The sequence below is a fragment of the Chlorocebus sabaeus genome, chromosome 6, assembly GCF_047675955.1.
Source record: "Chlorocebus sabaeus isolate Y175 chromosome 6, mChlSab1.0.hap1, whole genome shotgun sequence".
Classification (NCBI taxonomy): Eukaryota; Metazoa; Chordata; class Mammalia; order Primates; family Cercopithecidae; genus Chlorocebus; species Chlorocebus sabaeus.
Window position 1 is genome coordinate 49,566,277 of NC_132909.1, and position 22,066 is coordinate 49,588,342.

At 50.9% G+C, this 22,066-nt stretch overlaps 1 protein-coding gene across 10 annotated transcripts in view; it reads left to right on the forward strand.

Annotated features, from left to right (window-relative positions):
* CACNA1A (calcium voltage-gated channel subunit alpha1 A) overlaps positions 1-22,066 on the forward strand; it is a 429,355-nt gene that overhangs the window by 344,231 nt on the left and 63,058 nt on the right. For all 10 annotated transcript variants that reach the window (XM_073016887.1, XM_073016883.1, XM_073016879.1 and 7 more), the window contains 5 exons: positions 495-958; positions 2,245-2,383; positions 3,981-4,110; positions 10,573-10,632; positions 12,053-12,159. In XM_073016887.1, the coding sequence (XP_072872988.1) occupies positions 495-958; positions 2,245-2,383; positions 3,981-4,110; positions 10,573-10,632; positions 12,053-12,159 (900 nt within the window). The remainder of the gene's footprint in view (positions 1-494; positions 959-2,244; positions 2,384-3,980; positions 4,111-10,572; positions 10,633-12,052; positions 12,160-22,066) is intronic.

Sequence of the window (22,066 nt, forward strand, 5' to 3'; positions counted from 1 at the left end):
CCTTCTCAATTCCAGGCGCTACAGGGATCTGGGACACAACTTCTCCCTGACCAAATTGTACCCTTTCCTTTTCTTTTCTTTTTTTTTTTTCTTTTTTTTTTTTTTTTTTGATGACAGGGTCTCACTCTGTCACCCAGGCTGGAGTGCAGTGGGACGATCACAGCTCTCTGCAACGTCAACCTCCCAGGCTCAAGCAGTGCTCCCACTTCAGCCTCCCAAGTAGCTAGAACTACAGGCACACACCACCACGCCTGTCAATTTATACATTTTTTGTAGAAATGGGGTCTCACTATGTTGCCCAAGCTGGTCTTGAACTCCCGGCCTTAAGCAATCCTCCTGCCTCGGCCTCTCAAAGTGCTGGGATTACAGGCGTGAGCCACTGTGCCCAGCCCAAGTTGTACTCTTGAAAGATGGAATCTTAGCTAGGATCCTGACCTGTTGCGTTTTATCCTAACTCAGTTGTTCGTTCTTTTTCATTCACTTGCCTTCCTCAGAGAGAACCAGGGCTCTGGGGTCCCTGTGTCAGGCCCCAACCTGTCAACCACCCGGCCAATCCAGCAGGACCTGGGCCGCCAAGACCCACCCCTGGCAGAGGACATTGACAACATGAAGAACAACAAGCTGGCCACCGCCGAGTCGGCCGGTCCCCACGACAGCCTCGGCCACGCCGGCCTGCCCCAGAGCCCAGCCAAGATGGGAAACAGTACGGACCCCGGCCCCACGCCGGCCATCCCTGCCATGGCCACCAACCCCCAGAACGCCGCCAGCCGCCGGATGCCCAACAACCCGGGGAACCCATCCAATCCCGGCCCCCCCAAGACGCCTGAGAACAGCCTTATCGTCACCAACCCCAGCGGCACCCAGACCAATTCAGCTAAGACTGCCAGGAAACCCGACCACACCACGGTGGACATCCCCCCGGCCTGCCCACCCCCACTCAACCACACCATCGTGCAAGGTGAGACCCTCCGCCCTCACATCGCTGGGCAGGGGACCCGGCGCCCCTGGAGCCAGAGGCTCTGCTGAGTGACCCTGGACTGTGACCCCATCTCTCTGGCCTCAGTTTCCCCCCTGGAAAATGGGCATAGATGTAGTTTCCTACCCCGCAGGGCTGTGGAACATTCAGTGAGATAATTTGAGGACAGTGCCTGGCACGGGGACGTGTTCGATCAGGTTAGCAATATCTCTTACATCCTTCCTTCCCTAGGGGAGCCAGGAAGTCACCCCGTTTGAGGAGCAATAGGGTCCTCTGATGGAAGCTTCAGGGGATCAGATGATTGATTCTCTCGGCCCAGCAGTGTCTGAAAGAAATGTAACACAGGCCACATGCCAATGTCAGTTTCAACTTTCTAGTCGCCACATTAAAACAGGGGCCAGATATACTGGCTCATGCCTGTGATCCCAGCACTTCAGGAGGCCAAGGTAGAGTAAGCCAAGAGGGCACCACTGCACTGCAGCCTGGGTGACAAAGCGAGACTCCGTCTCAAAAAAAAAAAAAAAAGAAAAAGTAGTGAACTGCTGAGTAGATGATGTCTTAAGTGCCTCTAGTGTCAGTTCTGTGTGAGAAATTTTCATGGGTCTGCTGGATAAAGGCTTTCCATGGTCCTGAGACCTAAGATCCTAAGATCTTGTCACTGTGCCCATTTTATAGATGTAGGGACTGAGGCTCAGAGAGGCTCAGCCTGCCCGTGTGCACATAATCTGGCTGGGCTGCAGAATGGAAGCTCCAGAGGCTGATAGCTCCTCCCCCTGAGTCGAGAGGGGTGCTAATGGGGGCACGCCATGCGGTTTATGGGAGGTCTCAGTATTTCCATCTGTTCAATGGATCTCTTGGCACTGTCCCTACCTGCCTGCAAGTGAGGACGTGAAGGTCCAATAAGGATAGGGGCAGGTCTGTGTTAATATCCCGTGAGGGCCCCACCCCACTCAAGGCTACGGAGTGGTTGAGAGCTGGCCCTCGGCCTCCTGGGTTTCAAATGCCAGCTCTGCCACTTCCTGCTGTGTGACCTTAGACAAGTCACTTTACTTCTCTGTGCCTCAATTTCCTCATCTGTAAATGGGTGATCAGAATATATCAACCTCAGGGCCCTACGAGGGTTCAGTGATGTCATAGGATGCCTGGTATATACAGCAGGCGCTTTATAAATGTCAGCGGCTTCTTGCCTGCCCTGGGAGTACACAGGAGTTCCCAGAGACTTGTGGGAAATTGTGGAGGGAGCCCTGTGTTGGTTCTTGTCCCAACAGTGAACAAAAACGCCAACCCAGACCCACTGCCAAAAAAAGAGGACGAGAAGAAGGAGGAGGAGGAAGACGACCGTGGGGAAGACGGCCCTAAGCCAATGCCTCCCTATAGCTCCATGTTCATCCTGTCCACGACCAACCCGTGAGTATGGCCCCCAGCAAGGGCAGGGGGGCCTGGGGCTCCCACCAGGGTAGCGGAAGTCAGGCCAGATAGAGGGCAGTTGAGTGAGTGTTGACCACCATGAGTCCAAGGGTACCTTTGAACAAACTGAAAACGGATGCTCCTTCCTTAAGTCACGTAAGATGATTTGTCACAATATACTGACTTTGCTGGAAGAGATCCCCTTCCTGCCCTCTGCTAGAAAATCATTGTCATAAATATCCAGATCTATGCTGTCTGTGATGTAAGAGGCACCCCCTTAGAAATGGCTGCCTTGTGCAGTACACAGCCTGAACAACTGCACATGGCAACCTTTGGACCCGAACTCTGTTCCTAACCTAGACTCTGTAAGGGTTTAGATTCTGGGCAGACAGTCTCTGAGTTCCATGGCCTTCTGTCTTGGGCATCTTTGAAACGAATAGATTATTTAGGGGAGAATTATCCTGTGAGTGTCGTGGTGGCTCGGAGGTTATTTCAGAATTGAATGTCTCCCAAGGCTATTTCTTGAAAGCCTGACCCCTCAAAATGCTTCTTGACAATGAAGGATCATGTCAGATAAGATGGGGGGAAGCTGCTTTCTGTAATCTGCCTCTTGGCAACTCACTCTGAGTAGTAATAGATAAAAGTACTTTTAAAATACTTTATTTCATTGACTTATCGATTTTACTAAGGAAACACTTATGTGGTATTTACTCAGTGCCAGGCACTGTTCTGAGTGCCTCAAAATTTTTTTTAAATTTCTCTGAGGTTGTTACTATGCTTAGGTCCATTTGACAGATGAAAAACTGAGGTCCAGAGACGTGAATTCACCTGCCCAAGGTCACACAGCAAGCCAGTGGGAGAGCTGGAGTTTGAGCCCAGACACTGGCTGTAGCCTCCTTGTTCTTAATCACTCAGCTCTGCTGCCATTCACACAACCTTATGGACTATTTGTTATTGGCTCCACTTATTAAGAGGTTAACTGGCACATCCCATTGGTACCTTCAAGGCTCTGATAAGGCCTGCAGTTCATAATTTCAATAACTAACTTTTTGGAGCCCCTATCATGAGCCAGGTATAGATTAACTCTCGGGTCTCACGATTTTGTGAAGTAAGCATTAGTATTATGGCCATTTTACAGATGAGGGCACCAAGGCACAGAAGGGACAAGCAACTTGCCCAAGGTCACACAGCTAATTTTTAAAAAAGAAAGAAACCTACTTAACCCATAGATTCACAATATTGTTTGACCCTGGGACATTTAATATCGAAAAGGCTTTTTATCTCCTACAGAATTAAGGACCGTATTTCTTCAACCTAGCTTAGGGATCAAGATATTTCAAGAGGGTCGTTTGGGAGTGATAGGAACTTTGCTAAACAGGGCATGTGAATGTCTTCTCTCACCAAGGTCCCCTCTGCCTTCTTGGGGTTCCAGGACCCAGAGAGGGCCCCCACCTGGAGGAGCTTAATAGTTTGTTGTGTATGAGGCCTTGGAGGCCGGAGATGTCAGGTAGTGGTAGGTAACATGAGATTATGGAAGAAAAGGGTTTGCGAGCCTGTGGTCTGAGTGGACCTCTGCACACCCATCTGTCTCCAACAGCCTTCGCCGCCTGTGCCATTACATCCTGAACCTGCGCTACTTTGAGATGTGCATCCTCATGGTCATTGCCATGAGCAGCATCGCCCTGGCCGCCGAGGACCCTGTGCAGCCCAACGCACCTCGGAACAACGTGAGTCCCACAGAGCACGCCCCTTCCTAGCCTGGCTCCTCTGCCTCAGGCCACTTTCTCCTGCATCCAAAATGCTATAGGTAGGGTGGGATGTTGGGGGCACCCCTAGGCATAGCCCTTATGGCTGTTGGTTGAGAGGGGAAGCTCTGATTCCTTGGGGATGCTCTTGGAAGTAAGACATTCCTTGAGGCAGTGGCTGTGTGAGCCTGGTGGGGAGGAGGTGGCCCAGAGTGGCTGGGGCTGAAAATTGCTGGATTCTTTAATGGAGGCGTGAGACTAACAGGATATGGATGTTGCACACTCTCTACATGGAATCGGGGGGGTTACTGGGGCAGGAGCGGTGCTCAGAGGTGGTCCCCTCTGCAGTAGACATTTCCCTTTGGACATTTGTTGCTCTGAAAGAAACAACTATCTGGTTCAGAAAGAGAGCCTAAGCTTTCGATTTTTATGAAAGCAAGCCCCTTTGCAGGTGGTAGGTCTCTTGACAATCACTGTTAATTGAGCACTTGCTGAGTCCCAGGAAGAAACTCAGCGTGAACCATCCCGTTTCATCCTCACAATGCACCCCCCGCTCCTTGCCCAGGCATCCCCACTTGACAGATGGGAAAACTGAGGCTCAGGGGAATGAAGGAGTGGTAAGTGACCTGTCCGGGGTCACACAGCAGAATTCCAACTCCGCATCCCCCAAAGCGCCCGCTGCTTCCCCCAGCTGTCTGCATTTACTAATCACCTACTGTATGCCACAGATGGGTGTGCGTAGCCCCTTTGAGTCCTGACAAGCAGGAATGAGTGCGTGCTTGTGGTTGAGATGGGGAAACGGAGGCACCAACAGGCAAGGGCGTGCCTCAACCATGGGCTGTGGGCAGAGGCTTGACCCCAGGGCCTGGTAGAGGGTGGACTGGTGGCTCCTGTTTCCCTCCCCAGCTCCCTCCCCCATCCCTTCCCTCCCAGCCCAGAGCCAAAGAAGTGTGTTTGCTGCTGGTCTGAGGCTCTGCTGCCCTGGCTAAGTAGGTTAGGACCCAGGCAAGGCTGGCAAGCCCCATCCCTCAAGCCCGCCCACAGCTTACCATGCACTTTCCCTTCCTTCCCAGGCCTGGCAGGCCCCCCCGGGGACCTAATGGGGGAGATGGAAGCAAATAATTAGAACACAGCTCCCAGAGGAAGCCAGAGCCAGTGCCCCGCCTCCTCACAGCCGGCTCAGTTGCTTCCTGTAGCCTGGGTTCCCCCAGAGGCCTCCAGGAGCCAGGCATGGGGAGGGGGTGTCCCAGGAGGGGTCCACAAACCCCCTGCTGGCTGGAGGAGGCTGGAGAAGGCGTTGCCTCCGGCGGGGAGGGCACAGGCATGGATGATGCGGGGGGCACGGCAGCTCCCAAGGCTGAAGGGAATCTAGGCAGCGCTCAGACCGGGCCCTAGGGAGTGTTTGCAAAGAGCGTTCAGCGCCCCGGCCCCCTCCTTCGTCCATCTCGCAGTCGAAACTTCTCTACAGGAACACTGTGGCCCCATAACGTTCACACCACGTAACCACCATCCAGGGCAAGAAATAGAACAAAAACACCCCACGCGGCATGTGCCTCCTCGATCCCCCACCCCCACTGCCTGCCTTCCCTCTGGAGCTGCTGGGGACACTGTCTGTAGACATTTTTGGTTGTCACGACAGGAGGGGGGAGGTGCTCCTGGCATCTGGTGGGTGGAGGCCAGGGACGCTGCTCAGCACCCACCGATGCGCAGGACGGCCCCCTCTCTAGAGTACGATCCTTCCCCAAATGTCCACAGAGCCCAGCCTGAGAAACCCTGCCTTCCGGGTAACCACGACCCCAGCTTCTGGAATGAGCGTTTCTCAGCTTCTCTCTTTTTTCCCACCTGCACAGACTTTTTTTTTTTTTTTTTTTTTTTTTTTAAGAAACAGTGTCTCTCTCTGTCGCCCAGGTTGGGGTGCAGTAACGTGATCATGGCTCACTGCAGCCTCAACTTCCTGGACTCAAGCGAGCCTCCCAGCTCAGCCCCTCAAGTAGCTAGGATCACAGGCATGCACCACCACACCTAGCTAATTTTGAAAATTCTTGTAGAAACGGGGCCTCGCTATGTTGCCACGCCGGCCTCGAACTGTTGACCTCAAGTAAATCATCCCTCCTCAGACTTCCAGAGCCCTGGAATTACAGGCATGAGCGACCGCACTGGCCAATTCTTAAAAACTAGAATTTATGTTTGCTCTTCTGTAACATTCAATAAATGCGACACCTGTGCTTCCGCTTGTCACCCAACATTGTATTCGCACTAAGTGAGTATATGTTGCTGTTGCAGGATTGATGGGTATTCTTTTTTTTTTTTTTTTTTTTGAGATGGAGTCTTGCTCTGTCACCCAGGCCAGAGTACGGTGGTGCAATCTTGGCTCACTGCAACCTCCGCCTCCTGGGTTTAAGCGATTCTCCTGCCTCAGCCTCTGGAGTAGCTGAGACTACAGGTGCCCGCCACCACACCCAGCTAATTTTTCTATTTTTAGTAGAGACAAGGTTTCACCATGTTGGCCAGGCCAGTCTCAAACTCCTGACCTCAAGTGATCCACCCACCTTGGCTTCCCAAAGTGCTGGGATTACAGGCGTGAGCCACCATGCCTGGCCGATGGGCATTCTTTATGAGGCTGTTTTCAGATGTACTGGGTGGCATGGGGTGTGTTATCCATACCCTGTTGACAGATGTTTAGGTTGTTTCTAACTGTGAATACTGTCCCCATGCCACATCCCTCAACATGTTTCCTGAGTCACCTGGACAAGAATTTCTCCAGGAGGCTGGATGCAATGGCTCACGCCTATAATCCCAGCACTTTGAGAGACCAAGGTGGGAGCATTGCTTGAGGCCAGGAGTTCGAGACCAGCTTCAGCAACATAGTGAGATCCCCCCCTCAACCTCTACCAAAAAAAAAAATTTTTTTTTGGTCAGGTGCCATGGCTCACACCTATAATCCCAGCACTTTGGGAGGCCGAGGCAGGTGGATCATAAGGTCAGGAGATCAAGACCATCCAGGCCAACACGGTTAAACCCCATCTCTACTAAAAAAAAAAAAAAAAAAAAAAAAAAACACAAAAAATTAGCCAGGCGAGGTGGCAGGCGCCTGTAGTCCCAGCTACTCGGGAGGCTGAGGTAGGAGAATGGCGTGAACCCGGGAGGTGGAGCTTGCAGTGAGCTGAGAACACACCACTGCACTCCAGCCTGGGTGACAGCAAGACTCTGTCTCAAAAAAAAAAAAAAAAAAATTAACCGAGCATAGTGGTGCACACCTGTGGTCCCAGCCACTTGGGAGGCTGAGGTGGGAGGATCACTTGTGTCTGGAAGGTCGAGGCTGTAGTGATCCGTGTTCATACTGCTGCACTCCAACCTGGGTGACAGAGTGAGACCCTGTCTCAATAAATAAGAATTCCTCCAGGGTATAAACCAAAATCGAAGTTTCCAGAGCATAGAGTTTGCAAGTGGTTGGCCTCAGTAAATGCAGCTTGAATGTTTACTAGACAATAAACACAGTGACCCTTTGGGAGGCTGAGGCAGGTGGATCACTTGATGTCAGGAGTTTGAGACCAGCCTGGCCAACATGGTGAAACCCCATCTCTACCAAAAATACAAAAATTAGCCAGGTGTGGCGACACACAACTGTAATCCCAGCTACTCGGGAGGCTGAGGCAAGAGAATCGCTTGAATCCAGGAGGCAGAGGTTGCAGTGAGCCAAGATGGCATCACTGCACTCAGCCTTGGCAACAGAGCAGGACCCTGTCTCAAAAATGTATATAAATAAATAAAAATAAACACAGTGGGCCATGTGCCGTGGCTCACACCTGTAATCCCACCACTTTGGGAGGCCAAGGCAGGTAGATCACCTGAGGTCAGGAGTTAGAGACCAGACTGGTCAATATGGTAAAACCTGGTCTCTACTAAAATTACAAAAATTAGCCGGGCATGGTAGCGTGCGCTTGTAATCCCAGATACTTGGGAGGCTGAAGCAGAAGAATCGCTCGAACCCAGGAGGCAGAGGTTCCAGTGAGCCAAGATTGTGCCACTGCACTCCAGCCTGGGTGACAGCGAGACGCCATCTCAAAAAGAAAAATTTAAAAATAAAGGAATGTAGTGGCCCTTGCTCCGGTAGCTCATGGGAACTCCTGTTCTTCCATATCCTTGTCAACACTTGGTGCTGCTGGCTGTTTCATCTGGCCGATCTGCTGGGTGTGGAGTGAGATCTTATTGGGGTTTTGCTTGGCATTTCTCTGTAATGAATGAGATCAAGCACTTTTTTGCATTAGACAGGAAATGACATGTGCAAATAGATCAAAAAGATCAAAATATTAGGCATACTTGAAACTAATTTATTGGTCTTTTGATTTCCTCCTGCACACCTTATTAAGCACTCCAGAATTAGATTCGCCTGACCCCCTAGCCTGCCCTTTCCCAGCTCCCTCTCTTCCTTCTTTCCTTCCATTCATTCCTTTAGTATTTAATAAGCAACTACTATGTGCCAGGTACTGAGCTAGCCAGGGAGGATTGACAGGGTGTGAGACGGTCCCTGCACTCCCAGAGCCCACAGAGCACCAGGCCTTTGACCAGGCTGTGCCCACTGCCTCGTGCACCTGAAATACTCTCCCACCACCATCCCCTCTGCCCACCCAGGTCCTTCAAGCCAATCCCCTTGCACCAGCCTCTCCCTCCAGGAAGTCCCTCGCCCTGACCCCAGGCACTCGGGTCTCTGATTCCGCTTCAGTCACCACACATAACAGGAATATAAGTTATAACCACACAGATCACAGAGCCCAGCTCCTCCAGGACCCAGTACAGCCCCAACTGTTCATGCATTCACTCAACAAACATTTCTTGAGCACCTACTGTATTCCTGACCCTGTATTATAAGCTGGAGATGCCATGGCGACAGACAGACATCCCTGTCCTTGTGGGGCTGACATTTGGGTGGGGGAGATGGACAATGAGATTATCGGTAACTCTAACAGACGTTCAAGGAGTGATAAGTGGCCGAGGTTGTGGCAGGCAGAGGGAAAGAGAGACTTCGTAAAGAGGATCTCAAGGACCAGGAGATGGAATTTAAACAGTCAGGGAAGTCCTCACTGGAAAAGTGTTATTTGAGCTAAGTCATAAAGGAGGAGAAAGAGGGAATCAAATGGGATGTAGGGGAAAGCATTCCAGAGAGACAACAGCCTGTGCAAAGGCCCTGAGGTGGGAGCATCTTGGGGAACAAGAGGAAGTGAGCAAGGGAGAGAGGGAGAGGAAGCGAGGGCAGGGAGCTGACTGGTCAGATCGTGAGGGCCTCGGGGAGGACTTTGACTTTTATACCTGAATGAGGTGGGAGCCACGGAGGGTTGTAAGCAGAGGAAGGATGTGCCTGACTCGCATTCACAGCGCCCTCTGGTGGCCATGTTCAGTAGTGCTCAGCCCTTGCAGCTTCCAGGTAGATCTGATTTTGGGGGTTTTTTGTTTTTGTTTTTGTTTTGTTTGTTTTGTTGTTGTTTTGTTTTTAGACAGAGTCTCTGTCTCCCAAGCTGGAGTGCAGTGGTGCGATCTTGACTCACTGCAACCTCCGCCTCCCGGGTTCAAGCGATTATCACACCTCGGCCTCCCAAGTAGCTGGAATTACAGGCACACGCCACCATGCCCAGCCAATTTTTTGTATTTTTAGTAGAGACCGGGTTTTGCCATTTGGTCAGGCTGGTCTCGAACTCCTGACCTCAAGCGATCTGCCTGCCTCAGCCTCCCAAAGTGCTGGGATTACAGGTTTGAGCCACCGCGCCCAGCCAGTGTCCACCCCCTGTACCTGGCACCAGTCAGACACTGTGCCAGCACACCCTCATCTTCATGCCTGAGTGACACCGGAGGTGTGCTATGGTGTGTCCTGGAGAGGGGCTGGGTCAGAGGACGTTGCTCATCCAGGCAGAAACATCGGGCCTGGGGAGGGGGACGAGAAGAATCAACCTACCCTGGGAGGGGCTTGGCCTTGAGGCAAGAACAGACGCCTTGGCGGGAGGTTGGCCCCAGTGTTTAAGAAACCACGTAGCAACTGTTTCTCGCCCAGGATACCCAGGAAAGCAAGGGTACTGGGGAATTAGATCCGTCACCAAGAGGGATGCAGTCAGCCCTGAACTTCTCTGGGGCCGCTTCTAATCCACTATAGCGCTTGGGGCAAATTTTAAAAGGCACCCTTCCCGCGGGTTAGCGAACTGGTCTAGTACAGTGATTTTGTTTGTTAGGATTTGCTGCCATCTGCTGGACAATTTCATTCACAACATACAAATCTGCGGTATGAAGAGATGGAAGGGGCGCTTGTGCAGTGCACACCCTGCCCAACTGTATATAGCAGCTGTGTTTCCTCTTCTGGGTAGAGACTCTGCTCCCCAGCGAGCAATCGTTAGTTTTACTGGGGCGCTGCTGGAACAGGCCAGTGATCCACTGCCCTCTTGTTTTTATCCCCAACAGGTGCTGCGATATTTTGACTACGTTTTTACAGGTGTCTTTACCTTTGAGATGGTGATCAAGGTGAGTGCAGATTATAAGTGAGAACCTGCGGTAATTTTTTTTTTTTTTTAAGCAAGTGCAGGGCTGGGCACAGTGGATCATGCCTATAATCCCAGCACTTTGGGAGGCTGAGGTGGGCAGATCACTTGAGATCAGGAGTTTTAGGCCAGCCTGGCCAACATGGTGAAATCTCATCTCTGCCAAAAACACAAAAATTAGCCAGGCGTGGTGGCTCATGTCTGTAGTCCCAGCTACTCCGGAGGGTGAGGCAGGAGAATCTCTTGAAACCTAGGCTGCGATGAGCTGATGTGGAGACTGCAGTGAGCCAAGATCATGCCACTGCATTCCAGCCTAGGTGATAGAGTGAGATCCTGTCAAAAAAGAAAAAAAAGAGTCGGGGTTCCAGGAGATTCTGAGCCTTCAAGAATGCCCCACCTCGAGAGGATGAGTCTCCCGGAGGATTAGAAATGCCTGGTGTGGGCCGGGCGCGGTGGTTCAAGCCTGTAATCCCAGCACTTTGGGAGGCCGAGACGGGCAGATCACGAGGTCAGGAGATCGAGACCATCCTGGCTAACACGGTGAAACCCCATCTCTACTAAAAAATGCAAAAAACTAGCGGGGCGAGGTGGCGGACGCCTGTAGTCCCAGCTACTGGGGAGGCTGAGGCAGGAGAATGGCATAAACCTGGGGGGCGGAGCTTGCAGTGAGCTGAGATCCAGCCACTGCACTCCAGCCTGGGCGACAAACCGAGACTCCGTCTCAAAAAAAAAAAAAAGAAGAAATGCCTGGTGTGTTTGAAGAGCAGCAAGGAAACTGGTGTGGCTGGGCAGAGCGAGAGAAGAGTGGGGAAGCGAAGGACAGAGAGATGAGAACGGGGAGGTGAGGGGCAGCTTGTGCAGAGGATCACAGAGAGAGAGCTCTTTGGCTTTTACTTTGAGTGAGGTGAGAGCCATAGAGGGTTCTGAGCAGAGGAGGGACTTGACCCCTTGCCCTCTGGCATCTGTGGGAAGCCAGAGAACCTGTGAGCAGGTGATCACACTGGTCCCCATCCAATGGGCGACGATGAGAGAAGATCAGGCTGGTGACCAAAGAGGAGGTGAGAAGTGGACAGATTCTTGGAAGGTTCTGGAAACACAACCAGTGAGCTTTGCTGATAGAGCCACCCATGAGGGATTTGGGACAAAGAGGCTTCAAAGAGGACCCCAAAGTTTGGATCTAAGAGCTGGCAAGCCAGAGCTGGCTTCCGTTAGGCAAAGAGGGGCCGCTTCATGGGCAGGAGCTCCCCACTCCTCCCCGGCGTCCTCTGGCCACTGTCCATCCCTGCAAGATGAGGTGGCCTCATTGGCTTCCTGCCTGTCCCCGAGAGGCTAGAGAGTGGGTGGCAGCACCCCAGGGTGGGGATCAGGTGGGGGTTCTGAGCACCCTCTCTTCTTCCCCACAGATGATCGACCTGGGGCTCGTCCTGCATCAGGGTGCCTACTTCCGTGACCTCTGGAATATTCTCGACTTCATAGTGGTCAGTGGGGCCCTGGTAGCCTTTGCCTTCACGTAAGTCTCCTCTCGAGGCCTCCACTTGCCTCTTTTCCCCCAACCCCCAGCTTGAGGTCACCCATCGGATTACAGGACATGTTCTCAGGGTCTAGGGAATGGGTGTGTGGGCTCTGGGGACCTGTGAGATATCAGCATGCCACCAGGAAGAGCTTCGATTGGCTTTTTGCATGACGTCCGTGGAGGAAGAAGGGACCCACCCCCCCACCCCAACCTTCTACCTCCTCACACAGCAATGGTCCTCAGCCACATCACGGGCCCTTGCTGTGCTGCTTTCCGTAGAGTAGCCTCGCCGGAACATCTCATCCCCCTACTGCTCCGCAAGTGCAACCTAAACCGCTGTCTCTTTGGAAAGTCCCTAAAGAGACAATCAGGAAATGAATGTGCATGAGAATTCTGACCCCCTCCCTGTGCCTGAAGGCCCCGTAGTTGTAGACCCGGTGACTCCCTTTGTGTGTCTTTCACTTCTCCTGGCAGTCCTAGGATTCTCTGTCCTCTGAAAGGTCATGTGTCATCATGCAGCTCCAAGATGGCGCCCCAGTTGTAGGCAGCCATTTCAGGATGGCACCCAAGCACTTAGCAGTCATCCCAAGATGGCATCCAAGTTCTGGGTGGCCATTCCAAGATGGCCTCTGAGTTCTGGGCTATCATTCCAAGATGGCCTTTGAATTTGGGGTGGTCATTCTTAGATGGTCCCTGAGTTCCAAGGTGACCTTCAAGTTCTGGGTATCCATTCCAGGATGGCCCCCAAGCTCTGGGTGGCTATTCCAAGATGGCCCCAAGTTCTAGGCAGCCATTGCAAGATGGCCCCTAAGTTCCAGGGTGGCCCCCAAGTTCTGGGCAACCATTCCAAGGTGGCATCCAAGTTCTGGGTGGCTATTCCAGGATGGCCTCTGAGTTCTGGGCTACCATGATAAGATGACCTCTAAATTCTTGGTGGCCATTCTTACATGGTCCCTGAGTTCCAAGGTGGCCTTCAAGTTCTGGGTAGCCATTCCAAGATGGTCCCCAAGCTTTGGGTGGCTATTCCAAGATGACCCTCAAGTTCTGGGCAGCCATTTCAAGGTGGTACCCTCGTTCTGGGTAACCATTCCAAAATGGCACCTGAGTTCTAGGGCAACCATTTCAAAATGGCCCCCAAGTTCTGGGTGACTATTTCAAGATGGTACCCAACAGCTGAGTGGCCATTAGCCATTAAGGCCCTGATAGCAGACTTAGCGGTACATTCCTGAAGTTGTAGACATTTGGAGCAGGATGAGAAACTTCTAATAAGTCTTTAATCTAGAAACAAATCTTGGGGACCCTGGCTGTGCCCATCATGGTGAATCATTCCCTGAAAGGTTTTGAAAGGATCTTGACCCACTCACTCCCATAGTGAGAAAATCAGAGGCTTCCTCCTGTGCCTCTGCCTGCAGGCTCCCTCCTCAGTCGATCTGGAGGGGCCCTTGAATGGTCTCCCTCACCAAACAATGAGGACTTGGTTTGTCAGAAGGACCAAAATGGTGGCCCGTTTCCAGTTGAAGGGCTATAAAGTAGGCCACACTTAGATTCTTCTCTGGGAACACAATGAGGTCAAGTCGTGTTAGAACAAAAAATCTCCAGAGTTTCTGGATGCTTCAGAGCTGGAGATGTGTCATGAAGGTTGGGAGGCTGATTGTATTTCTTTCTCTTTCACTCCTTCCTCCTCTTTCTCTCTTCTCTCTTTTTGTTCACTTACTCTTCTTTTCTTTTTCTCTCTCCTCCTCTCCCTCCCCACCTCCTTCCCTCTCAAAGTTTTTGACTACTACCCTCTAGTATCTGTTTAACTACTAGAGCAATGCATGGTGGCTTACACCTGTAATCCCAGCACTTTGGGAGGCTGAGACAGGCAGGCTGCTTGAGCCTAGGAGGCCAAGACCAGCCTGGGTAACATAGGGAGAACCCATCTCTTAAAAAAAAATAATTAGGCCGGGCGCGGTGGCTCATGCCTGTAATCCCAGCACTTTGGGAGGCCGAGGCGGGCGGATCACAAGGTCAGGAGATCGAGACCATCCTGGCTAACACAGTGAAACCCTGTGTTTTGTAAAAATACAAAAAATTAGCCAGGCGCGCTGGCGGGCGCCTGTAGTCCCAGCTACTCGGGAGGCTGAGGCAGGAGAATGGCGTGAACCTGGGGGACGGAGCTTGCAGTGAGCCGAGATCACGCCACTGCACTCCAGCCTCGGCGACACGGCGAGACTCCGTCTCAAAAAAAAAAAAAAAAAAATTAGCCAGGCAGGCATAGTGGTATGCCTGTAGTAGCAGCTACATGGGAGGATGAGGTGGGAGAATTGCTTGAGCCCAGGAGGTCGAGGCTGCAGTGAGCTGAAATCATGCTGCTGCACCCGAGTCTGGGGAACACAGGAAGACCCTGTCTCAAAAAAATAAAACTTTTTAAAAGTTAAAAATCAATGAATTCGCTATTTAGAGTATTACACTTTATATGGTTACTGAATAATTTTAATAGTGATGAGTACAAAAAAACAGGTTTAGCAAGCTGTTCTGTAGGTTAAAAAGTAAATAAATAAATCGATAAATAAAACAAAATACAATGCACATCAAATTAGGGGACAAATATTGTGACAAATAAGACAAGGAGTCCATGTCCTTAAAATAAGAAAAGCAGTTACAGGCCGGCGCGGTGGCTCAAGCCTGTAATCCCAGCACTCTGGGAGGCCGAGGCGGGCGGAACATGAGGTCAGGAGATCGAGACCATCCTGGCTAACACGGTGAAACCCCGTCTCTACTAAAAAAATACAAAAAACTAGCTGGGTGAGGTGGCGGGTGCCTGTAGTCCCAGCTACTCGGGAGGTGAGGCAGGAGAATGGCGTAAACCCGAGAGGCGGAGCTTGCAGTGAGCTGAGATCCGGCCACTGCACTCTAGCCTGGGCGACAGAGCGAGACTCTGTCTCAAAAAAAAAAAAAAAAAAAAAAAAAAAAAAAAGCAGTTACAAGTCAATAAGAAACAGTCCTCCTCAATAGATAAATGGGCAAAGGACATAAACAGAAATCTGATAGAATGCTGGCAACTAGTAAAAATTGAGGTAAATCAACCCTTGGAATTCAGAGAAACGTAAAATAAAAATGAGATACAATTTGTTCCCTATCGAGTTAGCACTGTTCCTGCCCCTCACCCAAAAAAAAAATGATTTTTTAAGCTAATAAACAGCATACATAAGAATGTATTATAATAGGCTGAGCATGGTGGCTCACGCCTGTAACCCTAGCACTTTGGGAGGCCGAGAGAGGGGGATCACCTGAGGTCAGGAGTTCAAGAGTGGCCTCGCCAACATGACGAAACCCTGTCTCTACTAAAAATACAAAAATTAGCCAGGCATGGTGGCGGACACCTGTAATCCCAGCTACTCAGGAGGCTGAGGCAAGAGAATTGCTTGGACCCAGGAGACGAAGACTGCAGTGAGCTGAGATCATGCCACTGCACTCCAACCTGGGTGAAAGAGTGAGACTTTGTCTCCAAAAAAAAAAAAAAAAAAAAAAGTATTATAATAAAGTATACTTTTCTCTCCCTCCATCACCTATTTAAGCAGGTCCTTCAATGTGCAAGGTAGACATCATGCTAGACTCTGAGAAAATTTAAATCCTGAAAAGCCAAAATGTTTTACCACCCTCAGCCTGGAATGAATCCTTCTCCTGTGGAAATAACCTAAGGGTTTCTCGACCCCTCTCTGCCTCTCACCCTGTTGCCTCCCTCTCCCCTGCTTTTCTTTCTCCCTCTTTCTCTTCCTCCTTTCTCCTCTCTTCCCTCTCTTCTTCCCTCTCTCTGTCTCTTTCTGTGTGTCTCTCTCCTTTTTCCCTCCGCTTTCTTTCTCCTTTTACCCCCTCTCAGTTTCTATCTTTTTATTTTCCTCTTTCTCTCTCTCTCTCTTCCTCTCTTTCTCTCTCACTCCCCACACTGCTGATGACCCTGGCCTATGTCCTTGGGTGATGTGAGCCTCGCCTGGATCATGTAGCTTGGGGAAAGCTAACCCTCTGTCATTGGTCTGGAATCAGGGACTTGGCCCCCACTGCATTCTGATGAGGAGTGGTATTCAGACACAGGCAGAGCCCAGGACACAGGAAGACATGCTCAGGCAGGCACCTCCACCCCTTTCCTCTGGGGCAGGGTCTGCCCAGCAGCCTCCAAGATTCCTAGGGCTCAAGAGGTGGCAGACAGCTCAGGGGACCAGGACAGGCAGTGGGATGAATATGTCTGTCATATCCACCTGTCCACAAATAATGCTTACCTTGGCCACCTGTGCCCAGGGGAATGGGTTTTATCCTGTGAATCCTCCCAGTGACCACCACTGAGTGTGGTACAGATAAGTGGTACCAAGCCCAAGCCATTCAGGTCATCAATGTCACTTTCCTCTCAGACCTCTGTTGTAGCTGACTTACTTTAATGCTGAGGAGGGCTGGGCACACTGGCTCATGCCTGTAATCCCACCACTTTGGGAGGCTGAGGTAGGTGGATCACCTGGGGTCAGGAGTTCAAGACCAGCCTGGGCAACATGGTGAAGCCCCATCTCTACTAAAAATACAAACATTAGCCAAGCGTGATAGCAGGCGCCTGTAATTCCAGCTACTCAGGAGGCTGAGGCAGAAGAATTGCTTGAACCTGGGAAGTGGAGGTTGCAGTGAGCTGAGATTGTACCACTGCACTCCAGCCTGGGCAACAGAGCAAGACTCTGTCTCAAAAAAAAAAAAAAAAAAAAAAGCTGAGGAAGTGACTGTCCCACCTACATCCTCCAAGTTGACCATCACAATTTAGGGAGGGGAATGACCTTCAAAGGGCCCTGGAGCAAGTCTTTCAATCGTTGAGCTTTTGCCATTATGGGCCATTGTTTACAACATGCTGTTTCTAGGTTCCCTGGAAGTACAATTAGCCTCCTGTTTTAAACAAAGCTAATCTGCAAAAATGAACCAAAAATTCTTTTCCACCAGAGATCAATTAGCAGAATGAGCTGGGTGCGGTGGCTCACACCTGTAATCCCAGCACTTAGGGAGGCCGAGGCAGGTGGATCACTTGAGGTCAGGGATTCGAGACCACTGTGGCCAACGCTGTGAAACCCCATCTCTACTAAATATACAAAAACTAGCTGGGTGTGGTGGGGAGCGCCTGTAATCCCAGCTACTCGGGAGGCTGAGGCAGGAGAATCACTTAAACCCAGGAGGTAGAGGTTGCAGTGAGCCAAGATTGTGCCACTGCACTCCAACCTGGGTGACAGAGCGAGACTCCATCTCAAAAAAAAAAAAAAAAAAATAGCAGAATGATTCTTTGTGTTGCAAAATAGTCTGCCATGGGGAGTTGATTTTTTTTTTTTTTTTAATTTCTGAGTTTTCTTTTTAAATATGAAGTTATACAAGGGCATTCAAAATTGGCCTACAACTCACATGAATTTGGCAGCCTGTTTGCAGAGTCAAGCTTTTACATTGTTCTTGTGAAATGGGTACAGGCATAAAGCCACCCTGTGCTGTTGAAAATTCATTTTGAATGTTGTTTTATTGTTGTTTTAATTCTTATGCAAGAAAAGGATCTGAATAGGGATTTCAGGCCATGCTGTCAAGCCTGGCAGGCTTGTAGATCATGCAGGAACTGGGAGGTGTGAGATTTTGCCAGTGAGATCCTGGCAAGTGCCTAGGACTCTCCCAGGATTTTGAAAGAGCCGACAGATATGAGTCCAACAGGGAGCATCTTTATATGATGGCCAAAGGGATGAGAGAGGAGACCCTCAAACCTCACCCCTACCACATCCTCCCCCACCCCACTGTCAACAGTCCATCTGGTGCTGCCGTTCCTCCCCCAGGGCAGGGCTGCAGGCCCAGCACAGCTGACCAGGTGCCTTGATCAAGCCATTCCTGCACACCTAAGAGCCAAACTGCTATAAAGCCAGAATAGGAGCTGCTACTCGAGCTACTGCTTTTTTCCCCAAGAAAAGTTTTGGAAACTTCGCCTGGTTGCAGGTTTCTGGCCTCTTTTGCCTGAGAAGGTCTCTCACCCTATGAGGACTTTGCTTATTGTCTTTCCTTGTATCAGATAGTTGGCACATTGGAAGGAGCGTGGGATGCTCTGAGGTTCTCAGCCTGAGTGCTGAACTTCCTCGCCCCCCACCCTGGGTCCTCTGCTTGTTTCCTTTCTGGTCTTTTAACTTGCTTTGTCTGTCCTTGCTTTGTCTGTGCATATCCCCTCATAGACAAGGCTGAGAGTCCCAACAAGTTTTAGATTGACCTTGTTTTAGGAAATGGTCCCTCCAGGTCTGTTTGATTTCTCGGTAGATGTGAAAATCCTTTAGCCTCTCTGTGCCTCAGTTTTTCCCGTCTAGATGAGGAAACTGTGGCCCAGAGGGACTGTGGAGGGAAGTAAGTCCGACAAGATCACTGAGGTTGGGTTCAGCTGTCAGATGCTGCCCATCCCCCAACCCTGAATACAGAGGCTCACGGTGTGCAGAATGATACTCGGCAGCCCAGCCAGCCTGGGTTCTTTGAGGCCTGGCAGGGCTGCAAGATCCAGGAGAAGGGAGTAGGGGAAGGGAGCAGAAGGTTATTCCCTTCCTTGTTGAAAGGAATCTTGCTGTTCTGGCCTGTTGGGGTCAAAGCAAGGATTCCTCCCCCGGTGCTGTGATTGTGGCCCTGTCTCCGATATGGGAAAAAGCTATCCCTGTGGTCCCACCAAGGGATGTGTTGAAGCTCTCCTGAAGATGTCCACCCCTCCTGCCCCTCACCCAGATATCTCTGTGTGTGTGTGTCCTGCTCAGTTCACTGACTGTGTACCCTTGTGTCCATGCGTCCACCATAAACGCCCCATTTCATGAGCCGTCACACATGGTATCACGCTCTGTGCCCATGCATCGGGGCAGCCAACTGACATTTCTCAGCAGCTGGCGGATCATGATCCTGCCCTCACTGCCAAGAGTCCATCTGGCGCGGCTGCTCCTCCCCCAAAGGCAGGACTGCAGCTGGCAGAGCGCCTTGATCAAGCTGCTTCTGCATACCCAGGAGCCAAACGGTCAGGAAGCCAAAGATGGAGCCCTCGGGCTGCTGTCTTTTGATCCGCATCTTCAAAACAGCCCCCACCCCTGAAGGCATTATTTTTCTTGAGTATGATGAAATGGAAAGAAGCTTAGAGTGAAATATACCCACACCTGGGTTTGAATCTCAGTCTGCCTTCCCAGCTGTGTGCCTGCCCTTGGGCAAGTCACTCTTTTTCTCTAGGCCTCAGCTTCCTCATCTGGAAAATAGGCAAAATGGTGCCGTCTTCCCACAGGCAAATGCAGTGATGTTCAGAAGACTCCCATATTAAACCTAAAGTCAGCAGATTCGGCAAAAATCACTATCTTTGAAAACTCCCTCGATCATCCATAAGGAATCTGGGTGTGGTGGCTCTCACCTGTAGTCCCAGCTACTTGGGAGGCTGAGGTGGGAGAATCACTTGAGCCAGGGAGTTCAAGGCTGCATGCAGTAAGCTATGCTCGTGCCACTGTACTCCAGCCTGGGCGACACAACAAGACCCCGTCTCTAAAAATATAAAATAAGGCCAGGTGCAGTGGCTCACGCCTGTAATCCCAACACTTTGGAAGGCCAAGGCAGGTGGATTACAAGGTCAAGAGATCAAGACCATCCTGGCCAACATGGTGAAACCCCATCTTTACTAAAAATACAAAAATTAGCCGGGTGTGGTGGCACATGCCTGTAGTCCCAGCTACTTGGGAGGCTGAGGCAGGAGAATCACTTGAACCTGGGAGGTGGAGGTTGCAGTGAGCCAAGATCGTACCACTGCACTCCAGCCTGGCAACAGAGTGAGACTCCATCAAAAAAAAAAAAAAAGTAGAATCTATATGATTCTACGTATGCAATACTTCCTAGATATACTGAGTTTGAGAATCCCAAGTCAGACTACAGGAAAAGGAGATGAGGGGGTGTGGAGGAGAATCCGCTGGGAATATTCGTAGACATTTAAACCATTCTGTGTTTTAAAAAATATCACGGCTGGAAGCAGTGGATCACACCTGTAATCCCAGTACTTTGGGAGGCCAAGGCGGGTGGATCACGAGGTCAAGAGATCGAGACCATCCTGGCTAACACGGTGAAACCCCATCTCTACTAAAAATACAAAAAAATTAGCTGGGCATGGTTGGCGGGCACCTGTAGTCCCAGCTACTTGGGAGGCTGAGGCAGGAGAATGGCGTGAACCCTGGAGGTGGAGCTTGCAGTGAGCCGAGATCGCGCCACTGCACTCCAACCTGGGCGACGGAGTGAGACTCTGTCTCAAAAAAAAAAAAAAGAGAAAAGAAAAAAGAATCACTAACTTCCAAAGGGGTCGTGGATGGAAAATTCCATAGAGTCTGCTTGGCGACAGGGTTTCTGCCATTCCTATGCTGGTCAAGTCTTTCTAACCTGGATCTCCAGTCATTGTTGAAGGTTCCTAATGATCCCCAAGCCTGATTCCAACAATGAGTCATGAGAGGACCAGCTGCCAGGTGCTGACAGCTTTCTCCAGGCCTGCATTTGCTCAAAGGACTTCAGAGTTGCTTCCAATCCCATCCCAAGTCAGAACTCTTTGCTGACCTCTCCATAAAGAGCAAAGCCAAAGCCATAGCTATTGTTAATCAAACATCAGAATTCCATAGACCTGGGTTGGTTGGTTGTTTTAAGAGGCAGAGTCTTGCCCAGGCCTCAGTGGCCCACACTTGTAATCCCAGCACTCTGGGAGGCCTAAGCAGGAAGATCACTTGAGCCCAGGAGTTTGAGACCAGCCTGGGCTACATAACAAGACCCCCGTCTCTACAAAAAATGGAAAAATTTGCCTGTATTTCCAGCTACTTGGGAGGCTAAGGTGGGAGAACCACCTGAGCCCTGGAGGTTGAGGCTACAGTGAGCCAAGATCCCGCTACTGCACTCCAGCCTGGGTGACAGAGGGAGACCCCACCTCAAAATAAGAAAAAAAGAGAAAGAGAGACACAGGTTCTCCCTATGTTGCCCAGGCTGGTCTCGAACTTCTGGCCTCAAGCAGTCTTCCCAATTCGGCCTCCCAAAGTACTGGGATTACAGCTGTGAGCCACGGCGCCCAGTCTGAGCCTGTTTTGCAGATGAGGATAACAAGAGGCAGAATCAGGATTCAAACCCAGGTCCCCTCAACTTCAAAGTTCACAACCTGTAAGACATTCTGAAATGTTGCAGCTCCACAATGCCTGGAGAAGAGGGGTTTCTCCGGCTCTTGGCAGTGACTTTCCGTGGTGAATTCGCCTTCAGTAACTGACAGCTTTGCAGCTGTCCTGCTATCTGGAAATTCGGCTTTCCTAGGTGCTTTCTTGGGCAGTGCCAGGGGCCTGCCAAGGGCGGGGGACTGAACAGAGGTGGGGGCAGCTTCTAGATGGAAGGATGGACATCAGCCAGCGCCATGAGCCTGAGGCTCCTACACCTGGTGCCCGGGCGGGACTTGGGGGTGCTCAGGGGTGCGTGTGTGTACGTGCGTGTTCTGTGTTCTTTCTTCTGAGGCCGCTTACGATCTGTCTCTCCCTCCGATGCTACATCACCAGGAGCAGTACACGGTAAAGTCTCTCTCTCTCTCTCTCTCTCTCTCTCTCTCTCTCTCTCTCTCTCTCTCTCATATTCTGTCTTATGATCTGTCCCTGGTGTAGCCTCGTTAGTTCTGGGCCTGTTTCCGTGGCCTTGTGTCCTTGCCGCCGCCGTCCTGTCACTTCGAATGACCAGAACTCACTCCTTGGGAAAGAGGCATCCCAAAGGGTCTTGCCAGTGCCTCCGCCCATGCCCCACCAGTTCCACCAGAAGGGGCAGAGGTTCAGTTTCAATAGGCAAGCTGGGTGGAGCAGTTATCAGAAGCAATGAAAGTGGGCCGGACACTGTGGCTCACGCCTCTAATCCCAACATTTTG